Genomic DNA, 20,732 nt, shown 5'->3' on the forward strand with positions numbered 1-20,732 from the left:
AAGATGGACGTGGCTCCTCCCCGTATTGAACTTACATTGTGTTGGGTAAAGTGTCTATTTGTAGCCAGATTTTCTTCTCTGCATTCTAAACAACTTCTCATGTCTTTTTTCCTGAAAACTGATTTTTATATGCTGCAGAGCTGTCCACTGAATGGGTGCACCATAGTTTACTTAACCTATCTCGTCCTGTAGGACATTATTGTCATTTCCTATTGTATGCTATTACAAATGGGTTGCAACTAACAATGTAAAGAACATTTAGAAGTAAAATTATTTTCGATAAAATGAAATGTCTAGCCATATTCAAATTTCTGCACTTATTTCCTTTAGAAGAATCCCTGTCTGCAACTAGAACCCGCCATGTCAGACTCACTCATGGGTCTGCCTAGAAGCTCTGAGGTGTAGATTACTGTAATTGAAGAACCTTTTAAATTTTTAGTTCATTTTCCCCATGAAGCAGAGCCTTCTTATATATGTCTGCTGGCATTCCCTTTTCATAATGGAAGTTTCTGCATTGTCTAAAATACTTACATTAAAGCATTCCTATGTATTGAAAACCTGCTTCTTTCCATGACTGCTATCACCACTGCAAACCTTTGCCATCTTTCTAAGTAAGAGAGTAACTGAGATTGCAAATATTTGCATATGAGTTGCTACAAAATCATAACTAACTTGTGACTGCATTAATCTTCGTGGAGTAAGATCTATTGCAGGTGGGTTAATCTTCATGGAGTAAGATCTATTGTTCCTTATTGTGCCACTTATAAGCCTGTTCAAATCACACACACACCCCTGTACATACAATTTTTTTAACATGGAGATAAATTAGAGAAAGAATTACATCTACTTATATTTATTTCTATAACCATTATTATGATCAACATTTCAATGAAAATAAACAACACCCTCAAAGAAGCAAGAGAAAGAAGTGACATGAAAACTGCTATTTCAACATCAATTCAGTACTGGTGCTGCTGTTATTTTTTGGCAAGGCCTTAGGCAAAGCAGGCAATGTTATATTCCAACTACCTCATTTATGGAATGGAGCCACCTAGTCTTTCTCTGTAAACACTGCTTTAAAACACTCTATCACACTCAAGTGTCTTGCTTTTCCAACTGCAAATTTTTTCTTTCCTGGATTTAACAAATAACTTAGACATAATTTTTTTTCTCTCTTTTAAAGAAACCATGAAAAACAAAATGCACTGGACATTTAAGATGATGATTTTTTTTTTCAGTTTACTGCAATAGAAAGGGCATTTATTAATGAGAAACACCTCAAAGAAAAGGAAGGAGTTCAAGAGCTTCAAAGAGCCAGGTATGCAAGTGAGTCACATTCACTGGGGAAGGGTAGAGGTGGGCCTGATCTTGGAATATGTGAGAGCAGAGTGGTCATTTCTCAGAATACAAAATGTGGCGGGGATTTCCAGACCTTTGATACTTTCCAGGAACACACAGGCTCAGATGAAGTTCAGCATTGTCAGGACAACATTGTCAGTTGTTCCTCCCTTTCAATCCCCTGCTGAATCATAATGCTATTTCTGGTCCATGATGGGGCCAAGTATAGAAAAGAGATTTCACAAAGTCACTGAGAAAAAATTACAATAGCTTTCTTTTTAATATACTGATATTTAGTTTGTTGTAGGAAAGACTGAACTACATTTTATTTATTAACATACATAATATTAAGTTAGGTTATTTGAAGGATTTGCTATTATTCTTAATTCTAGGATCAGTACAGTTCAATAGAAACTTATTTTCTGCAAGAGTGTTTCAAAGCTTTTCTACAAAATTGTGGTGCTAGTTGACCCCTCCTTACCTTAGACAATCAAAAATAGGTGAAATTATAATGTCATTAGCAACTCTTTTGAAACACATTTTGTATTGTGAAATAAGACTTTCTGAAGTTTGAGGTACAAGCCAGTGTCCTTTAAAAGTGACATATATGTTCCAATAATTCCAAAACTAGCTAACTCAACAAGGGACCCTAAGTAAGCGAGGAAGTACTTACACTTACATAATTTCTTTTAATTCATCAGAGAACATCAAGGCAGGTGTTTCAAGGATTTTGCACTTCAAAGAAGTGTTATAAACAGAAACCCACACATCAAATAAATTTTTGGAGCAATCACACTGCCCAAAATAACTTAAAATATATTTTTTTAATTAGGTTGTATCTTGGGTAAGGTCATATCTAAATTAAATCGTGAATCAATGGGAAAGTAGCCTTGGGACCAGCTAAATTGCTTTTAAATAAATATGCAGTTCAGATAGACAGAAGAGAATGAGAATGTTTTGTGAAAAGGAACCTTAATAACGGAATATGATTTATAAAGATAATATGAATTAGAAGCAGGTAAGAAGAAAAAGGTAAAAGAAAGACAAGGACGGAAGTTTAAACTATGGTTGCTCTACAAAATGATGTCCTTAAAGTCACATAGCGTATATCTTCAGGGGAGATTTGAATTTGAAAATAGTATAAAGTCTATTTGATTATTTGGAATACTACCCTGGTCTATATCAATGGAATCAGATTATTATTGCCCATTTGTATAAAAGATAATGTGTCTCTGTGCAATAAGAGCAATTAATTGCATGTCGGTCACCAAGTAATCAATACAACATGCCATTTTGACCAAAATAATCAGCCCATTTCAAATCACTCAAGTTATTTGAATTACTTGATTCTATCATGATGTTATCTTTTACCCCTTGTATGTAATGGGTTGTACTGATGGAATTCCTGGTGAGTTCTAATTTGTTAATGTGAGCTATACATATTATATTGCTGAACCACGTTTTATACAAAATAACCTGAACTTGTAGTAGGTACAGACAGAAAATGGCTTTATTTTTCACCAATTGCTGTCAAACATGCTCTATTGGGTATTCTTTCTCTGCCTCTTGCTGACCCCTCAGGCTGATCTCACAGCTTTTGGGATATCAGGAGTCATTTATAAAGCCTTGTCTGATTTTAGTGTGTTTTCCCTACCCCCACCCCCCAACTAGTTCAGGCCTGAACCCTGGACTGAGGAAACTGTCCTAGGAATAAGGAATAAGGTAGAATCTGGTCTTTAATACATACCTCTCCCCCATCCTTCTTCATTCCACCAGGTTTGGAGTGGGGAATGGATGGAGAGGATTAGGGAAAGAACTTGCAGAAGTCTATTTACTTAATGATATGTACTTTAGCTCTCTTGGTTTGTTGCTGTTCTCTAGGTGGCAGGCAGGGCTGAGTATGCAGTTCACCAGGAGCCTCACCGTTGGGGTTTAATGCTTTGGAGTCACCATCTTGAAATTCATAATAATCTAATCTTAGAATTCGTTTTGTGAATGAAGTCTGAAGGAAGAAGGGAGGACACTGCAGGTATGTGGGTGTGGCACATGCAGTTCTGTCTCTGTCCCACCTTGTGGGATGGTTCTGGACCTCTCTTTCCCAACCCCCTCTCCTGCCAGGTCCAATGCCCTGCTGCTTGCTGCCCCAGGTAGAGGCCTAGACACAGATGCAGAGAAGGCTGGGATGGGATGCACTTTCCATAGCATTTGGGGATGGTCATGGTGGCAGCCAGCTGTGCCCTGGGCTGTCAGTGCTAGTGTGTTTGGAGAGCCACCAGGCTGGAGCAAACCCCTTGCCCACTCCCTATTCAAGTAATGAGTGTGTCCTGGCTGGGAGGTTGCCATCTCTTGGTGTTCACCCATCTGCTGAGGGTTGGAGAGATTGATGTTCCCACCCCTGGCCAGGCACAGCAGTGTTGAGCCAGTGGCTAGCAGCGGGGAGATGGCAGCAGCCTATGACCACGTGCTCCTGCACACACGTGGGCACTAAACAAAAAATAAAATGCTAAGCCCCTTCCTGACTGAAAGAACCCCCTGCGGGGAAAGGGACCCCAGAAAATCCTTAAAATTCAGTTCATGGCCATGACGGAACAGGAGGTCAGAAAAGCCTCATTCTATGCCCCTCCCTTTTATGATTTTGATACAACTGACCTGAAAGTATGGCAAAATACAGAGGTGGGAGGATAGCTTGAGCCCAGGAGTTCGAGACCTGCCTGGGTAATATAGCGAGACCCCGTTCTCCACAAAAAGGAAAAAAAAAAAAAAAAAAAGAGAGATTTTAAGACTGACAGAGCAGACTCCATGGCAATAAGGTATCAAATTATAAACAGGACCTGAGGCCATGCCACGCAAGGGTTAAGACACTCACCCCCTGCACTTAAAGAAAAATAAACTATGTTCTAACTGCTACAAGGTTTTTATTTTTCTCTAGCAGCTAAACAAGTACTGGCCTTGAGATAAGCAGTATTAAAACAATTGTAGCTTAGCACTGGACACTAACTAACTGACCTCCTGTTCTACCAGCCATAACTTCAGCTTTGATTGGACAGGAGAAGATTTCAGTAACTTTCTCCTGATAAGAAAACCACCAACCATAGACCAGCTCTGGCCAGCTTACAGAGGTTATGTACTTCCCTGACTTCGCATCCCAAAAACACCTCTTGACATACAGAGCCTAATTGCAATATATTTAAATGTTAAGTCTCCACCTCAAAGTGAACCTGGGTCATATGTTATTAAATACATGCATATTTGTTCAATATGCAAGTGTCAGGACCACCTTCATGAATATGCATAGCTATTCCCATAACCTGCTGGGCATGTATGTTTAGCCAACTGGTTCAGCATTAAGGTCCTACCCCCGACCCCCGCTCCTTTGAAAGTGCCTCTCCCTGGTCTTAGCCAGAGGCACACCTCCCTGTCTGAGGGATGGGCACCTTGCAGGGTATAATCCTTTATAGGAAATAAAGTCTCCTTTCCTTTCCAATTTTATGATTTTTTTTTTCTTAATTTAGCAGCACCCGATGGTCCTGCAGGGCCCTGGGTACCTGTGAATGTCGGCACTCACCTTCCTGCACCAGGGTAGAGCATGGCATTTAGTGCAAATAAAAGATGCCACCCTGATAGGAAAGAATGAGAGACAAAAGAAGGGAATGGTTTTATACTTTAGTACCTTTAACGGCACTCTTTTGAAAAGGGGCTCTATATTTTCATTTTGCTACAGGTCCCACAAATTATGTAGCTGGCCCCAGTGACAGCTATTCAAATGGGGAAGCTTTCTAGGGATGCAGGGTGTGAGATAAAGTAGCAAATGTCTGCTTCTGGCCAGCCACATGGCCCTTGCTGTGAAGAAGCAATGTTTGCTCATTCTGCCTGTCAGCCTACCTTCAGAAACCCCTGGCTCAGTGACAAGCGCAGCCCTCCGGAAGAACGCCTTGAAGATGATAAGCAGAACAGAGCACAGATTCCCACATCTCTTGCCTGAATCACTGCATTTTTAGAAAAGATAAGTTCAGTGATCCTAGATTTTGCCTCTTCCTGTCCATAAGATAACATCTGACAGGATTAATAATTATACCTTTGTGATCCGTAGCCAGATGTACTCTTGCACCCAAACTTTGATGAGATTTTGCTCTAATGTAACTTCTGAGTACATTTTATGTAACTTCTGAACACGCACAGAAACTCCACCACATAATGTATAAGGTATGGGTTGAAACACTGCTTTGGAACAGTCTAACAGAACTCTGAAAGGCTCTCCTTGGTTGAAATTGTAAGACTCTAAATGAAATTAATTTAATTCTTTGAAAGTCTAGCTTTTTCTTTAGTTGACAAGGAGAAGGTTGATTTGGAGGTACTGGGTTTATTGAAATTAACCTTGAGATCTCTGACAGACTGCCTGAGACCCTGTGTCTCTTTTCCTGTCTGGGCCAATGGACCCCACTGCTTCCTAGTCCACTATGCCACTCTCTTTGTCACCTTCCAGGTGGTCCAAGCCTAACTACTTTCCACAGCAACCACTCAGCCCAGAAGATGTTCAACGGTCCTTGATGTAACAATCTGTGTGAGAGCAGGCTGCCCCCACACTGCCTTTTTGCCTCAGAGTGCTATGATGAGGTCACCAGCCAACTCCTTCTTCAGAATATGCCAGGTGAGAAGCAGCCTTCACATTCCCAGGGCCATATCTCTGGGGTGCAAGAACTTTCCAACCCCAATAGGATCTTCTCTGACAGCAGGCCCAGAGCAGACCAGCAGATCCTACAGCTCAGCAAGCATCAAGTCAGACACCCTCCTGCAGAGAATCCAAGCCTCCCTGCCTGGGCTCTGGAGTCCCTGTCACTTGGCTTGGGGGAGGAAGGGACATGCTACAGAAATTTCAGCTAGGCTGAAAATCTACGATTCCCCAAACTCCCTACTTCCACAAATTTCCCCTAACTTTCCTTCTCTTTATATAGCCTGAATGTGAGTGATGGTCACAGGACCGTCTTGGTCCTTTTCAGTAAGCCCAACAGGGCAATGTCTAGCATCTCCTCTTGAGAATATATTTAAATGTGCTGTTTAACTGCAGTATGGTTGTGAGATTAAAAGCCTGGATAGAAGGGACCCCCAGGAGAAATTCAGCAATGTCTAGATAAATTTAGGGTGTTTCAACTAGGGGTGGAAGAACAACCAGCACTTGGTGGGTAGAGGCCAGAGATGCTGTGAAACATCCTGCAATGCATGGGACAGCCTCCCACACAAAGAATTACAGACCAAAATGTCAATATTACCAATGCTAAGAAACCCTGCTCTAAAGCCAGGTGGCATCCATTGAAATCTTGGTTCTATCTCCTATTTCTCTGTGACCTTTGGCTAATAACTTAGTTTCCTGGTGCCTCAGTTTCCTCCCATGTAAAACTTGGAGAGTTATAGTATCTTCCTTTTAGATTGTCGTGTGTACTAATAAGTTTATGTACTCAGTTTTTAAAAAGGGCCTGGAAAATGGAAAGTGGCAAGTGTTGAACAAATAAAAAATAAGAATATTGTCTCCAGTTTGGGAGATTCGACTGAAATTTCAAGTCAAAATCCCACAGAGGTTATATGCCTCTAGGTTTATAAATAACATTTGTCTGTAATTTTCTTTTTCAGTTATTTTCCTTTTCTATATTCGGAAACAGTTTATATGAGGTATATTTTTCTCTTCCTTGAAAGTTTTTAAAAAAACTTCATTCACAGACCCATCAGTACCTGACTAGTACCACCTTAGCTGGTCACTTTTAGGTCATTATGATATTTTAAAGGAAAATAAGTAAACTAATGTGGCATCATAACGTTAGGGGCTCCTCACCCATACATACATTCTGTCAGTCTTGTAGGAAACATTTTCAATAGGAGCTTGTTTACCTTTTAACAAAGCAACCCAAAGAGTATGAGCAGAAAGCGCCTCTGCAGGAGTATATATTTTTATAAGAATCATGGGCAAGTCAGTTTCAAGATTTATGGTAACATGTTTAGTAAGAAAACATGTCTGTAAGGAAAAGTCATTGGAAAATCCTGAGGCATATTTTCGCCGGCAAGTGCTGGGTTGTTGGAGAAAGGAGGTCTGCAGAATCATTTAAGAAAAGTCATGCAGCCTAACACCAGCTTTCCTGTAGGCACAGGCTGTAAAAGAAATTGGACTCTAAGCAAGAAAAGAAAATAGGAATACTTACCCAATTGAATTTTGTAAACACTGAGTAACTACTCTGTGAAGAACTCTGTTGCAGTTCTCAGAATTAAAGCAGCACATCTCTTGCTCCCAAAGAGTTTAAACCATAGTTATATAAATATGCAAAGTATAATCCCAAATGGTGATGGTATGCTTGTTATCAAGTTGAATATGTTGAGTTCTATGAGCTGTATCATAACTGTATAGTCTTGAAAGACCTCGGCCTGGGTCATTCTCAAACAAATTTGACTTTTCTGAAGGCACTAAGACACCAAGATTATCCCATGGTGATATGACATCAATTGGAAGGTGCCCTGCTTGATGAGTTGTGTAAATTAAGTGAAGTATGCATGGATAAAAGGCCCAACTGCATTTAATTCATTCTATGGAATCATGTTCAAGATGTCATATGGGATGTAACAGTAATGCCTCTCATGCTGAATAGCATTTTACAGTTTTAAAACTCTTTTTACTTACTCCATCTCACCCGAATTCGGCTCACAGCATCTTTCTGAGTTAGGTGAAATTAACCACTTTCAGAGAAACATAAACAGAAGTTCAAAGAATATTACTCGATAGGCAGTATGGGTGCTATGGTCTGAATGTCCCCACCCTGGATTCATACACTGAAACAGAATCACCAATGTGATCAGAAGGTGGGGCCTTTGGGAGGAGATTAGGTCCTGAGGGTAAAGCCTTATAAATGGGATTATAAAGAGGACCCACAGAAGTGCCTTGCCACTTCCACCATGTGAGGATGCAGCTAGAAGGGCTCCTCTATGAACTAGAGAACAAGCCTCCGAAACTGTGAGAAGTCCATTTTTGTTGCTTATAAGCCACCCAGTCTTGGGTATTTTCTTATAGCAGCCCAAATGAAAAACATGGATTATCAAATGTAATTTTGAGCAAGTTATTTAATTTTGATGTGTCTGTTTCCTTATATTAAAAAGCTAGGCCAATATAGTGGTATAAATATTAAAGTCATATACAAGAAACATGTGGTTTAGATATTTTCTGGACCAAAGTGAATACAAACACATAGGGGGCAGTACTCACATAGTTTAAAGCCATGTGTGTTGCCTGGAGCTTTACGACACAGTAGCATTATAAAATAAAGCTTTAAAACAAGCATACAAATATTAATCATTTTATAAGTTCTTCAGTGTTTATAGACTGAAGGTAATTCCAATCAGACTGATTTTTCTTCTAATGCCTTTTGAAAATTTGAGCACGGACCCGTAAGCTTATGGAAGTTGAGTGCCAGTAGGGATATCACAGTACATCTGGTGCAATCTTACTTTATAAATGAGGAAAGTGAATGTTAGCAAAAAGAGTTTTCCAAATTCATATACCTGGCCCCTCCAGAGTTAGATCTAATAACCATAAAAAGTACATTTACACACTACCATTTTTAGATTGTTTTTTGCACCCAGCATCATTGTGACTGGAGGTGGGAGTAGGACAGGGAGGAACTTTGGCAGCCTGATGCCCAGGCTGGACAGGTGCAGAGCCACAGTGAGGTGGCTAAAAACCAAAAGCTCTACAGGAAGAAGAGCCTAAGAGACCACAGAAGTGGAAGACAAACTTGGCTCTAAAAGAGTCTTTTAACAAAGCAACCCAGAGGGTGTGAGCATCAAGCACCTCTTCCGAAATGTAACTTATTTTATAAGGCTCATGGACAAGTCTGTTTCTGGATTTATGACCAAGACATGAAGGGAATTCTCTCCTTTCTCTTGTCTCCTTGGCATCTTGTTCCCCAGATCCAGAGGAGGAGCGCTAGTCCATTGATTCAGAAATCTGGAGGCTTCTAAAGTCTTTTCCCGGCAGATCTTGAGAGCTGCCATCTACAGCATTGTTTTCATGAGAAAATTAATTACAGAAACAAAATAACTGACTTAAATGAACCTCTGGTGGGAACTGGATAGCAGTCTGCATCCTGTTCTCCGGAAGAACTTTTCCAAAACAAACAAACAAACAAACAAACCCAGAAACAATACATTTAGGAAGGCCACATATTCTAGAAGCCTCCCAGGCAAGGTTGCAGACCATTCTCCACTCCCATCCCACCCCACCCTTACTTCCTCACCTCCTCTTCCTCCTCTCAGGCAAGGTTGCAAGCCATTCTCCACTCCCATCCCATCCCACCCCACCCTTACTTCCTCAACTACCTCCCTCCCTCCCTTCCTTCCTTTCTTCCTTCTGACAGAATTTTGCTCTTGTCGCCCAAGCACAAACTAAGTTTCTTTCTCTTTTTCTTTTCTGAAACAGAGTTTTGCTCTTGTTGCCCAGGCTGGAGTGCAGTGGTGCAATCTCAGCTCACTGCAACCCCCACCTCCCTGGTTCAAGCAATTCTCCTGCCTCAGCCTCCTGAGTAGCTGGGATTACAGGCGGGCACCACCACGCCTGGATGATGTTTTTGTATTTATGTTAGAGACAGGTTTTCACCATGTTGGCCAGGGTGGTCTTGAACTCCTGACCTCAGGTGATCCACCCACGTAGCCTCCCAAAGTGCTGGGATTACAGGCATGAGCCACCACACCCGGCCTCTCCTCCTTTTCTTCACAGGCATGATAGGCACTGTTTAGGTCTGAAGATGGAACTATCATGACTTTTTTGCTTGCTATGCTAAGAAATCGGAATTATAATGAAAAAAATCAGAGAGAACATACTGATAGACTAATTTTGCCTTAGAGGAACTCCTACACAAGATGTATGATTTCCCCCCACAGAGTTGACTTCAATATGTACTTTTGTTCTGTTAGACATCCTAGGGCCATTTTATATGCTGAGAAAATGGTATTTTATGTTGACATTGTAACTTTTTTCTACAACAGTACTGTTTTTCCGACTGGTGGACGTATGAGAATTTACCTTTATCTGAATCCCAGGAACAGCAATATTATTCTATATTATCTTGAGTAGATACTCTGCAGTCAAAATAAAGAGCAAAGGACATTACCAATATCATATCAACTAGTGATTTTTGTTGTTGGCTATTTTTTTTTTTTTTTCCTGTAAGGGCTAAATTTGATGTTACCCTTGAGTTTTTCCAACTGGAACCTGCCAGGAAACTTACTAGTTACACAAGTGTTAGTAAAACGTGAAAAAGACCAGCAGTTGACTGACTGATTTGGCTGTAATCTTGTTTCTGCATCTTCCTAGCTGTGTGACCTTGTGCAAGTTAGTTAACCTCTCCTGACTCAGTTTCCTCAACTGTAAAATGGAGGTAATTGCAAGGTTGTGGTGAGGATGAAGTGAGGAGTATTTGAAACGCCCAGCGTGGTGCCTTACAGCCAGGAAGAACTCAATTCAAGACTTGCTATTATTGTTAGTTTTAGACAAATGTTAGACAAGGGTGTACTTTGTTCCCATCTGCTCATGTGCCACTTGACCATTAGAAGCAGCCACTGGTCTCAGTTACCTTGACAGAGTGAAATATCGACTTCCTCTGGGTCCTCTGGCTGTCTACAGAGCAAAGAAAGGCACAGGCCCGCCACTCATTTCCCTGCCCACTCATTTGTGCCTCCCGACCGGATCCAAATGTTCCAAAGCAGGGAGTGTTAGGCCGAAAGGACTCAAATAACTGCAATTCTTCTTTGTTTCTATAGCCATAGTCGCAACGAATTTCCACTATCTTTTAAAACCAGGATTGATTCTCTCTCCCGGAGCGAGATGATATAAATGACACTCGGCTTGTACAAATCAGCATTGTGTAGCCCATAAGAAAGCCATGGGAGAATCCGAACCACCAACTCCCTAAACTTGCACAGCTGGTATTCCCTCTTCAGGCCTGTTTCTCTATTCATAAAAGGAGCAGGGTTGCAGCAAAACGCTCCCCCAAACCCCTCCTCCCGCCCCAAGTTAAAAGAAAAAAAAAGAGAGTCGGGTGGGTGGCTCACACCTATAATGCAGCACTTTGGGAGGCCGAGGCAGGAGGATCGCCTGAGCCCGGGAGGTGGAGGTTGCAGTGAGTCAAGAGCGCACTACTGCACTCTAGCCTGGGGAGAGTGAGACCTTGTCTCACATACCAAAAAAAAAAAAGAGAAAAAAAAAGTCCATTTATCATTTATCTCCTTCCTTAAGGACTAAAGAAACGCCCGGGCGTGAACACGGAACACCGCGGGGTAGCCAGGCCCCGGGGCTCCCACCACTGGCTGACCGGCGTGGCGGGGCGGGGGCTGGAGCACCGCCCGGAGCGTGCCCACGCCGCCCCGCCTCCAGCCGCCGCGCCGTCGCGCAGTGGGCTCGCGGCCGCGCGCAACAGGCCGTGCCGGGTGAGTGGGGCGCTCTCGCTGGCAGCCCAGCGCCGGGGCACGCCTGGTCGTGCCGGATCCCGCGGGGCGCGCGCTGCTGCTTTAGGCACCTGGGCCCGGGTGCGGGTGTGGGAGACCTGCCGGTCGGCGGGAAGCCTCGGTGGCAGGCTTTATGGTTGCCGGACCTGGGACGCGCGCCTAGGCGCCCCACCTCCCCGGAGACCGAGGCAGGGTGGGTGCAGCCCGGATCTAGGGGTATGGTCGCGGAAGCCTTGGGCACAGAGAGTCGCACAAGTGCCCTGCTAATGGTCGCGACCCGGGTTACGAGCGCGCAGAAAGTTTGGAGGTTTGGCAAGGAGGGTGGTGCCGGCTTCCGCCCGCTGGTGGCAGAATTGCCTGTGTGAGCGCGGCCTCCACGTGGGCTGCGCCGCCAGGCGTCAGGTCGGGCCTAAGAGACACGCTCTACAGCTGGGAAACCTGAAGTTCAGGTGTGTGGGGAGAAGGGCAGCTGCATTCCATCATAGGCTTCCAATTCATTTACCAACAAATAATTCCACAGCGATTGGCCGACAGCTGGGTTGTCCAACAGGTTACTGAGACCAGGTTATTCACTGTTTTCAGGAAGGATAGACTGGGAGGAAGAGGATCTGATTTTACCACTCGTTAGCTGTAAATCTGGTGTCTCGGGTTTCATATCACTAGGCTCATCTTTGAGCGGAGGAACCTGATTGACCCAGCTTCTTCTGCTGGTGCTGGTTTTTGCCTCCAGGACATCAAGCTTTGTAACATCAAGGTCACCAAAATACATTGAGGTATAGTCCGTTTCCTCTCTAAAATCAAACTAAAAAATAGCTACTGATCACCCCTTTAGGTCAATAGGAGAACCAGTTTTCCCTCTGGATTGATTAACATGTCTCTGAGCCAAAAATAAATGTTTTAGGTCTGGGCAACCTTGTTACAAACAATATATAATTTCTGACAGCCGTGTGTGTTTAACTGAGCTGCGTTTGACTGTTGTCCTCCATTAGTGGACCGAAAATTCATCTAGAGAGCGTATTATGTTGATGCAGATTTCTGGGCCGCAGCCGTCAGAAGTGGCAATCCAGTGGGCTTGATAAGGGACCCAGAAATTTGCATGCTAACAACCTTGCTGGTAACTCTGAACTATATTCGGTAAAACAGTGCCCAGGGGATGTGGAAACTCATACTTCCCTCCCCCGCTTTAGTAGTAACTACTGATGTCTAAAGTGCCTTTTAGCTTTTACGATACTGTTGAATCCTGAAGTGACAGCTGCCATCAGAAAAATAATCCCCTCTGCACAAACCATCTGTTTTTTCCGTAACTGTTTTGTGTAAGGCCTTTGTGATTTGTCTCCAAAATTGTATACAGACAAAAGATGAAAACGTGAAAAATTCAGCAAACATTTCTTGAGGACCTCCTATGTACCACACTTTGCTTGTTTCTGGGGATATACAAATCCTTTCCTTCAAGAGCTTCCTCACGTCTTCATGTCCTCAAATATGGGAAAGGCGTTTAGGGTACCTTTAAAATATAGTGACTCTCTATCTGTTACCTAGAGTATGGTTGTCAACATTGATTTTCTTATAGGGTTTATCTGTGGGGTAGTCACCAAAGTATGAACCGTAAATCTTTTAGTCTTTTTACATTTAATGCTTATAGTCAACTCAAATGGAAAACCATTGCTCTTCAAAAACTTTTCTGTGATTTTATAGAAATATTTACTCCTATTGGGGTGGTCTCTGAGGCTTATGGGCAAGATTGTGTTGGCTGTACTATTCTAGACAAAGCATTGTCTTCTTTAATTACTATAGTATTGGATTCTAAGATAATGTGTTTTACTTTTTGCTGTTCCCGAAATTGTGATATGTACCTTAAGACTTTCATATGTTTAATGTGGTAGGATGCTTCATCTATTCTCCCCTCTGCTCTAGAAAGCTGTTAAAAGGAATGATTGTTTTACAGTATGAGTAGTGTGAGAATCAGAGAAATAGTGTATTTGCCCAGAAACCTCTAAGCTTAGGCTCCAATTAACTGAGCCTCAAATCATTTCAACAGGAACATAGAGAAACAAATGATGTAACTTTTTGCAGTATGGGTAGTGAAATTTATATTCTAAGGAAAGCATTTGTTACACAGTATTGGGGTATATTTTGCTAGTGATTGTAGATGGGAAAGATTCTTTTAAGTGATTTTTTTCGGCATAAGTGTTTTGCATTCTTGTTTAGCCACACTTTCTGGTGAATGTGCTTATACTGTATTCATATATTATGCTTAAAGAAAACAAGCTTTTCGTTTGCATCTTCCTGCTGCTCTCTCCCCTTAAATTTTAAACGGAACAATTGTGAGCGATAAGAGATGTGTGGCTGAATATAAAATTACTGTATAGGGTGCCTTTAGTAATACAAACCTAATAAGCCCATCTAGGTTTTTAAAAATTAAACGTGAGCAATGTGTGTGGTCCCCAAGACCATTCTTAGTTCAGCAATTTGCTAGGAGGACTTGGCTGATTTATTACAGGGAAAGGATGCCACGCACAGTCAGCAAAGGGAAGAGGCACATGGGTGAAGTTCTGGGGAGACCAAGTACAAGACTCCAAGGGTCTTCGAGCGGCCACACCGGCTGCGCTCAGTTGCTACAGCAGCTAGTTGTGTCAACACTTGTGAAATGTTGCCAACCAGAGAAGCTTGTTAGAGACGCAGTGCCCAGGGCTTTTACTGGGGGCTGGTCACTTAGGCCACCCCTGCCTGGCACATACCAACATTTCCAGACTCCTAGAGGAAAGCAGGTGTTGGTATAAACCACAATGATTGTACGTTTTAGGCATGGTGAACCACTCCTATCAGTTAATGGTGGTGGAAACTCTCCCAAAATCTTAAGTTCTCAGACGTCGGCCACAAGCTGCAGTTTCAAAGGATAGCAGTCAGGACTGCTATGGAACCTCTTCTGCATAAGCAGTACCCCTTGCCGAATCCATTTTTGTATCTCTTTGTATTTCTACATCACTTGAGAGTTCCATGTACTGGCTATGCTGTGCCTTCCCGAAGCCTTAGTTCTTTCCTTGAGAATTCAAGCTAGTCTGTTTCACTTAAAGGAAACATTTTCAGAAAATGTGTCTTACTGACCACATATCCTAAACACTAAAGTTTATTTTTTTTTCCCTAAGCTTAAAGCTTTACCCCTCTTCTGTAGGATTTCAGTATCCATTTGTATTCGTTTTCCACCATGTCCTGCGTTTCCTTATCAAAAGCACTTGGCCTTTTGAAGGAACTGAGCTGTTTAGAGGGTTTTATATTTTGACATTTCCTTTCTTAATCTGTTCAGTTTACATCTGGGTTTCATTCTAAAGGTTCTTTCATAAGTCGCAACACATCACACAGTATGCAACACATCGTTCCAGGATGCTTACTTCCCAAGCCAAAACATTAATTCCACTTAGTCTACAGTGTAGCTGAAATACTGCTTAGTTCTAATGACAAAAGAGCAGAGAGCAGTATTCTTGCAATTCTGATAACTCACCAAAGTAGGAAACTCTACCATGTATAAATAACAAGTCTCTGAGAAATTTTGGTTTTTATAAGCACAGTGGTTCTTAACCTTGTCGGGAGATGGGAATCCTTTAAGAATCTGCTGAAAGCAATGGAGTCTCTTCCCAGGGGGAAAGGACTTTAAGATAGAATTTTGCAGTCTCAGGAAATTTAAATAATTTGAATTACAGTTCTTGGAAACAGATGAGGGAGACCTAGCCTTTAAGTATCAATAGTTGTGGTTTGGAGGCAGTTCTGAAGGAGCTTTGCAAGGCTTGGCTGAGTGGCTTCTGCTACTCAGCAGTGTCAGCAGCAGAAGCATCACCTGGGAGCCTGTTGGAACTGTAGAATCTCAGGCTCCACCTGGAGCTAGTGAATCATCTCCTGCATTTTGTTGAGATGCTCAGGTGATCTGTGTGCACATTAAAGTTGGAGAAGTGCTGTGTTAGGGGTTAATGATATTGGTATTATTTAACATCTTCAGTTAAAAAGTTATAGTTTTTTCAAGACTTTAGATGTAACTACTTTTAACGTTCACTTTTCAGCCTTTAGGGGCTTTATTTGTTTCTTTAAATGAAGAGTTTTTGATAAAAGTGGCAGTTTTCAGGAATAAGCTCAGAGTTGGAAGTGAGGAGGTTCAGGTGGTTAGTGGAGACAGGAGAAGGCAGTGGCCTGCTCCAGCCACCAGGAGACACTGTGGGTCCAGGGTGCATTGATTGGCCTGCGCAACAGTTGGGGTGGTGCTGTGGTGAGGAGCACCTGGAAGTGGGCGGCTGTTAATTGTTCTCTAGTCGAATGTTTTTAACTCAGAGTACATCTAATTAGATGTGGGCCCTGATGCTGATGGGAGCCAAATCCAAGATATTTGACTTTGCTGTGTCAAGGACCACAGGCTGAACCTATGAGTAGGAACTGCTGAGACAGTTGAATAGGTTTATTTGGGATAATTATACTGCCTAATAAATAATACCATGACATAGTGCTTGTGTAAAAGAAAAACACGTTCTTCTTTAGATGAATATGTCATCTGAGTGGTGGTTGAGGCTGAATCATATCTTAGAAGAAACGACATTGGCTTAAGGCTGTCTCCTCTCCTGGGGGAAGTAGCTTTGACCTATGAGAGTTCTCATGAAGGTGTAATGGTCATTCAGTTGCGTGTGTACGATCCACTAACACCAATCCTGGCACCTAACCATGTGTGTTTTGTTCTTTTGGTAGGTTTGCCTTTCTTTATTGCTTTGTCTTGAAGACAGAACGATGCCAAAGAAAGCAAAGCCTGCAGGGAGTGGGAAGGAAGAGGGGCCGGTTCCCTGTAAGCAGATGAAGGTAGAAGCAGCTGGGGGGCCTTCAGCTTTAAACTTTGACAGTCCCAGTAGTCTCTTTGAAAGTTTAATCTCGCCCATCAAGACAGAGACTTTTTTCAAGGAATTCTGGGAGCAGAAGCCCCTTCTCATTCAGAGAGATGACCCCGCACTGGCCACATACTATGGGTCCCTGTTCAAGCTAACAGATCTGAAGAGTCTGTGCAGCCGGGGAATGTACTATGGAAGAGATGTGAATGTCTGCCGGTGTGTCAATGGGAAGAAGAAGGTTTTAAATAAAGATGGCAAAGCACACTTTCTTCAGCTGAGAAAAGATTTTGATCAGAAAAGGGCAACGATTCAGTTTCACCAACCTCAGAGATTTAAGGTAACCAGTTTCCTCATTGCAGAATCCTCATACATTTTAAAGTACTAACATTTGGCCACATAACAGCTCAAGGGTGAATACCTAGTTTGATGATGGTTAGCTTCCTGCCAGTTTGAGAAGGGGTAGCACCTCTTTGGTCTAAATGCATTCTAACTAGGATTAAGATTATGTGTTATGTTTTGGCTAAACTGTTAGAAACTCCAGCAACTCAGGGTAGACATTGTTGGGTATCATCGAGCTGCAAAAACTATACTGCAAGTTTGTAAAGTCATTAAAGTGGCAGTACAACTGCAGGAGTATGTTCTGTGAGCCAGTTTATGTTTTTCTGTATGATAGACATTTCTATTTGGTTTGTCACATCGCCGTAATTTAAGGCATGATAGCATCAAGGTGATCATTTTTTCCCGAAGTTGCCTCCCTTTACTGCCTGCGTCTAAATAGAGGCTTCAGAGCTATGACCAGATCACATGCTAGATGCAAGTTCGATAAAGAGACTCCACCCTTAATGACACCCGAATGGGTGACATTGAGGTACAGGGTCCTGGAACTGCTTCTGGTAAGGCTTCATAGATGGAGGAAATCTTTGCTTTGCAAATGCAGAGGACTGGCAAATTTTTAACTTTTTTTCTATATCAGGGATTGACGTTTGGGAAATAATTTGCCTCCTCTATGCTCGGTTTCTACATTTATAAAATGCAGATTTAGTATGAGCTAACTTGTTTTCCTCAAGGTTTGAGATCTGTATCTCATCTCATGACAGATGGCCCAGAACAGGTGAGGGGCTGTCTGGATTTTAGATAAACTTTTATCCCCATTCAGAAACCCCCTTCTGTGACCCTCCGTTAAGTCAAAATGGCAACATGGGAGGAGAAAGAGCGGGGTTTGTGAGGTTCCATATTGAGAGCAATGAATTCTGGCTTTATTGATGGTTTCTGAGGCTCTGTTGTCAGTTACCAATAGTGTTTCCAGTGATTTAACTTGAGGTGGCTTGTTACATCCCACTGGCCTTCATCTGGTGAATACCCCTCTCTTTCTTTCTTGTCTAAAAGATCTTGAACCTATTCATACTCTGTATGAAGTATGAGTACTCTTAGATTCAAGACAAGTCCTGATTCCAGCTATTCCATCTCAAGCAATCATACGAAGTTGAAATGTCCCTGAAATGCTAACCTTGTGGCCTAGGCACTCAAAAAGAATTTACAAATCATTTGTCAGACCAAGTTAGGATTTGAATTCAGAAAATATGGACACCATCAATAAAATGCCTCTCACTGAGCTAGTCCTTGACTAGAAGTGGCGCTTTTAAGAGTGGTGTTTAGAAACCTGAAAACTCTATAAACCTAAATGAATTCAGTGAATTTGATTGCGTGTACTTCGGTCATAGACCAGCAGAGAGGTGATGTTTGGCATATGTGTGGTATCCACTGTGGCTGTCATTTCTCTACTTTAGAATCATCTCCCCCGAGGACTTTTCTCTGCTCATCCACTAAAGCCCTGCACATTCCTCGTCTGGGATTCCACTGTCCAACAACCTGTTTCTTTTGCCTTGTTGACTAGGCTCTGGCTAAGTTTCTTAAAGCAGGAAAGATGAGCTTTCTCAGCCCAAATTCAGCCCTCAGGCCAGACTAGGATGTGCCTTTTTTTTTTCAGGCTGAGTCTCGCTCTGTTGCCCAGGCTGGAGTGCAGTGGCATGATCTCGGCTCACTGCAAGCTCCGCCTCCCAGGTTCAAGTGATCCTTCTGCCTCAGCCCACCTAGTAGCTGGGATTACAGGCACACACCACCATGCCCGGCTAATTTTTGTGTTTTTAGTAGAGACAGGGTTTCACCATGTTGGCCAGGCTGGTCTTGAACTTCTGCCCTCAGGTGATCCACCCACCTCAGCCTCCCAAAGTGCTGGGATTACAGGCATGAGCTACTGTGCTGCGCCTTTTTTTTTTTCAATCTCTTTCTACCACCCATACTGGAGAGACCTGTAAGCCATAGGAGCTCACTCTCTTCCACTAGAGTCTGGATTCTAAGTACTATATTACGAGGTGGTTTGGCATTGTGTGTGTTTCTTTAGTAATGGGCTTATTAACATCAGAATAGAGGAAGTCTAGAAGCAGTTTATCCCTGGCCAGGTTGAGAGACTGTTAGAGTGAACATGCCACCCTTTGTTTATTGGGTCTCAGACTGTGCACAGCTTATTAGTATAGTTAGTTTAAAAATGAGTAAGGGGGCAACCAGGGAGCCATAATAAGTTGTTTGCACTTGCTTTCGGTAATCCATATATTAAAAGTCCTGGTGAGAGGAATTATCACAATTATTTGCATTTTGCTTAGCAGACTAGAGTTTACCAAGTAATTTCATATATTTAAACTTTTGAACTTTCTAACAGGCATTTGAAATAGGGCAGCTTTTGTTCCATTTTCTTTTTTTCTCTTTCTCTTTTTTTTTTTTTGAGACAGAGTCTTGCCCTGTCACCCAGGCTGGAGTGCAGTGGCGCAATCTCGGCTCATTGCATTCTCCACCTCCTGGGTTCAAGCAATTCTCCTGCCTCAGCCTTCTGAGTGGCTGGGATTACAGGTGCATGCCACCACACCTGGCTGGTTTTGTTTTTTTTTTTTTTTAGTAGAGGTGGGGTTTCAGCATGTTGGCCAGGCTGGCCTCGAACTGCTGACCTTGTGATCCACCTGCCTTGGCCTCCCAAAATGCTGGGATTATAGGCATGAGCCACTGCACCTGGCTGTGGACTCCATTTTCTGTGTGAAAAAACGAGTTCACAGATGTGACCTTTCCATAGCTATTCCAAGCTGATAAGGGTTTCTGACTTCAAATTTAAGGCATTTTCCTACCATACTTTGAAAGATGTAAATTGAAATTTAGTGGGGCTTTTTGTATGTTTGCTTTTGCCTTTCTTTAGGCATATACGCGGACTTCTATTTTAGCCATGGCCTTGAGTTTGGATTCTGAGGGGTAGGTCAGTGGAGAGAGGAGGTCACAGCCAGCCAAGAGAGAGACTTCCGGCTTCTCCCTTTCATTGTTCTAGTTCCTCCTTGGACTCGCCGGATATCGAGTCCTGTGGTAAAGGAGAAGACAGGTTTCAGGAGCCTTGTTTGTGCTTGAGTCAATGTTAGTAAAGCAATATCGCTTGTATACTGCTTTGCAATTTAAATAGGATTTGTGATAAGTTGTTTTATGCTGTTCACCACAGTGTTTGAGTGGGACTGGTAATATCGTTATCTTAAAGATAAACAACTGAAGTCACCTTGCTTGTAATTATAACTTGAACCGAGGTGGTTTGGCTCCAGATCTCTTCTAGTAGGCCACGGTTGGCAGATTCAGGGGCTAAAGGTCCTGGTGAAATAGAAAAATGGTGCCATTGATAGCATTTTCAGTAACCTTTAAGAAGAAAAGAGACATATTCATCAGTTACAGACCCTGAGAGTTGGGTCGGGAACCATACAATCACCTACACAGTTCTGAAAGACCTCTCATACCGTCAGAGAGAGAAAGAGAGAGAGAGAAGCCCTGGTTTTCTAGTGGTTCCAGTTACTATATAAAAATAATTGCAGAACCAGGTCCTGTTGGCCTTTCCCTGAAATAAATTAGGCCCTTTTGGAGCTCTGTTAACTCTTTGGAGCTATTCAGATGATATTAAATTATTTTTTCTGTGTTAAGTAGAAACTCTGATATCTATAAATAGAGAGGCCCAGTGGTCTGTATAAAGATGTCCTTGGC

At 42.4% G+C, this 20,732-nt stretch overlaps 1 protein-coding gene across 9 annotated transcripts in view; it reads left to right on the plus strand.

Moving 5' to 3' along the window:
- The first annotated feature begins 3,223 nt into the window (after positions 1-3,223).
- Positions 3,224-20,732, plus strand: part of RIOX2 (ribosomal oxygenase 2) — a 39,008-nt gene continuing 21,499 nt past the window's right edge. For 2 of the 9 annotated variants that reach the window (XM_011733932.3, XM_011733933.3), the window contains exons 1-3: positions 3,233-3,367; positions 5,822-5,986; positions 16,540-17,010. In XM_011733932.3, the coding sequence (XP_011732234.2) occupies positions 5,945-5,986; positions 16,540-17,010 (513 nt within the window). In that variant the 5' untranslated portion in view covers positions 3,233-3,367; positions 5,822-5,944. Of the gene's footprint in view, positions 3,368-5,821; positions 5,987-11,740; positions 12,264-12,403; positions 12,588-16,539; positions 17,011-20,732 lie in introns of those variants that run through there. The other 7 variants (XM_071092531.1, XM_071092533.1, XM_011733935.2 and 4 more) reach the window with 5 other exon arrangements.

The sequence above is a fragment of the Macaca nemestrina genome, chromosome 2, assembly GCF_043159975.1.
Source record: "Macaca nemestrina isolate mMacNem1 chromosome 2, mMacNem.hap1, whole genome shotgun sequence".
NCBI lineage: Eukaryota > Metazoa > Chordata > Mammalia > Primates > Cercopithecidae > Macaca > Macaca nemestrina.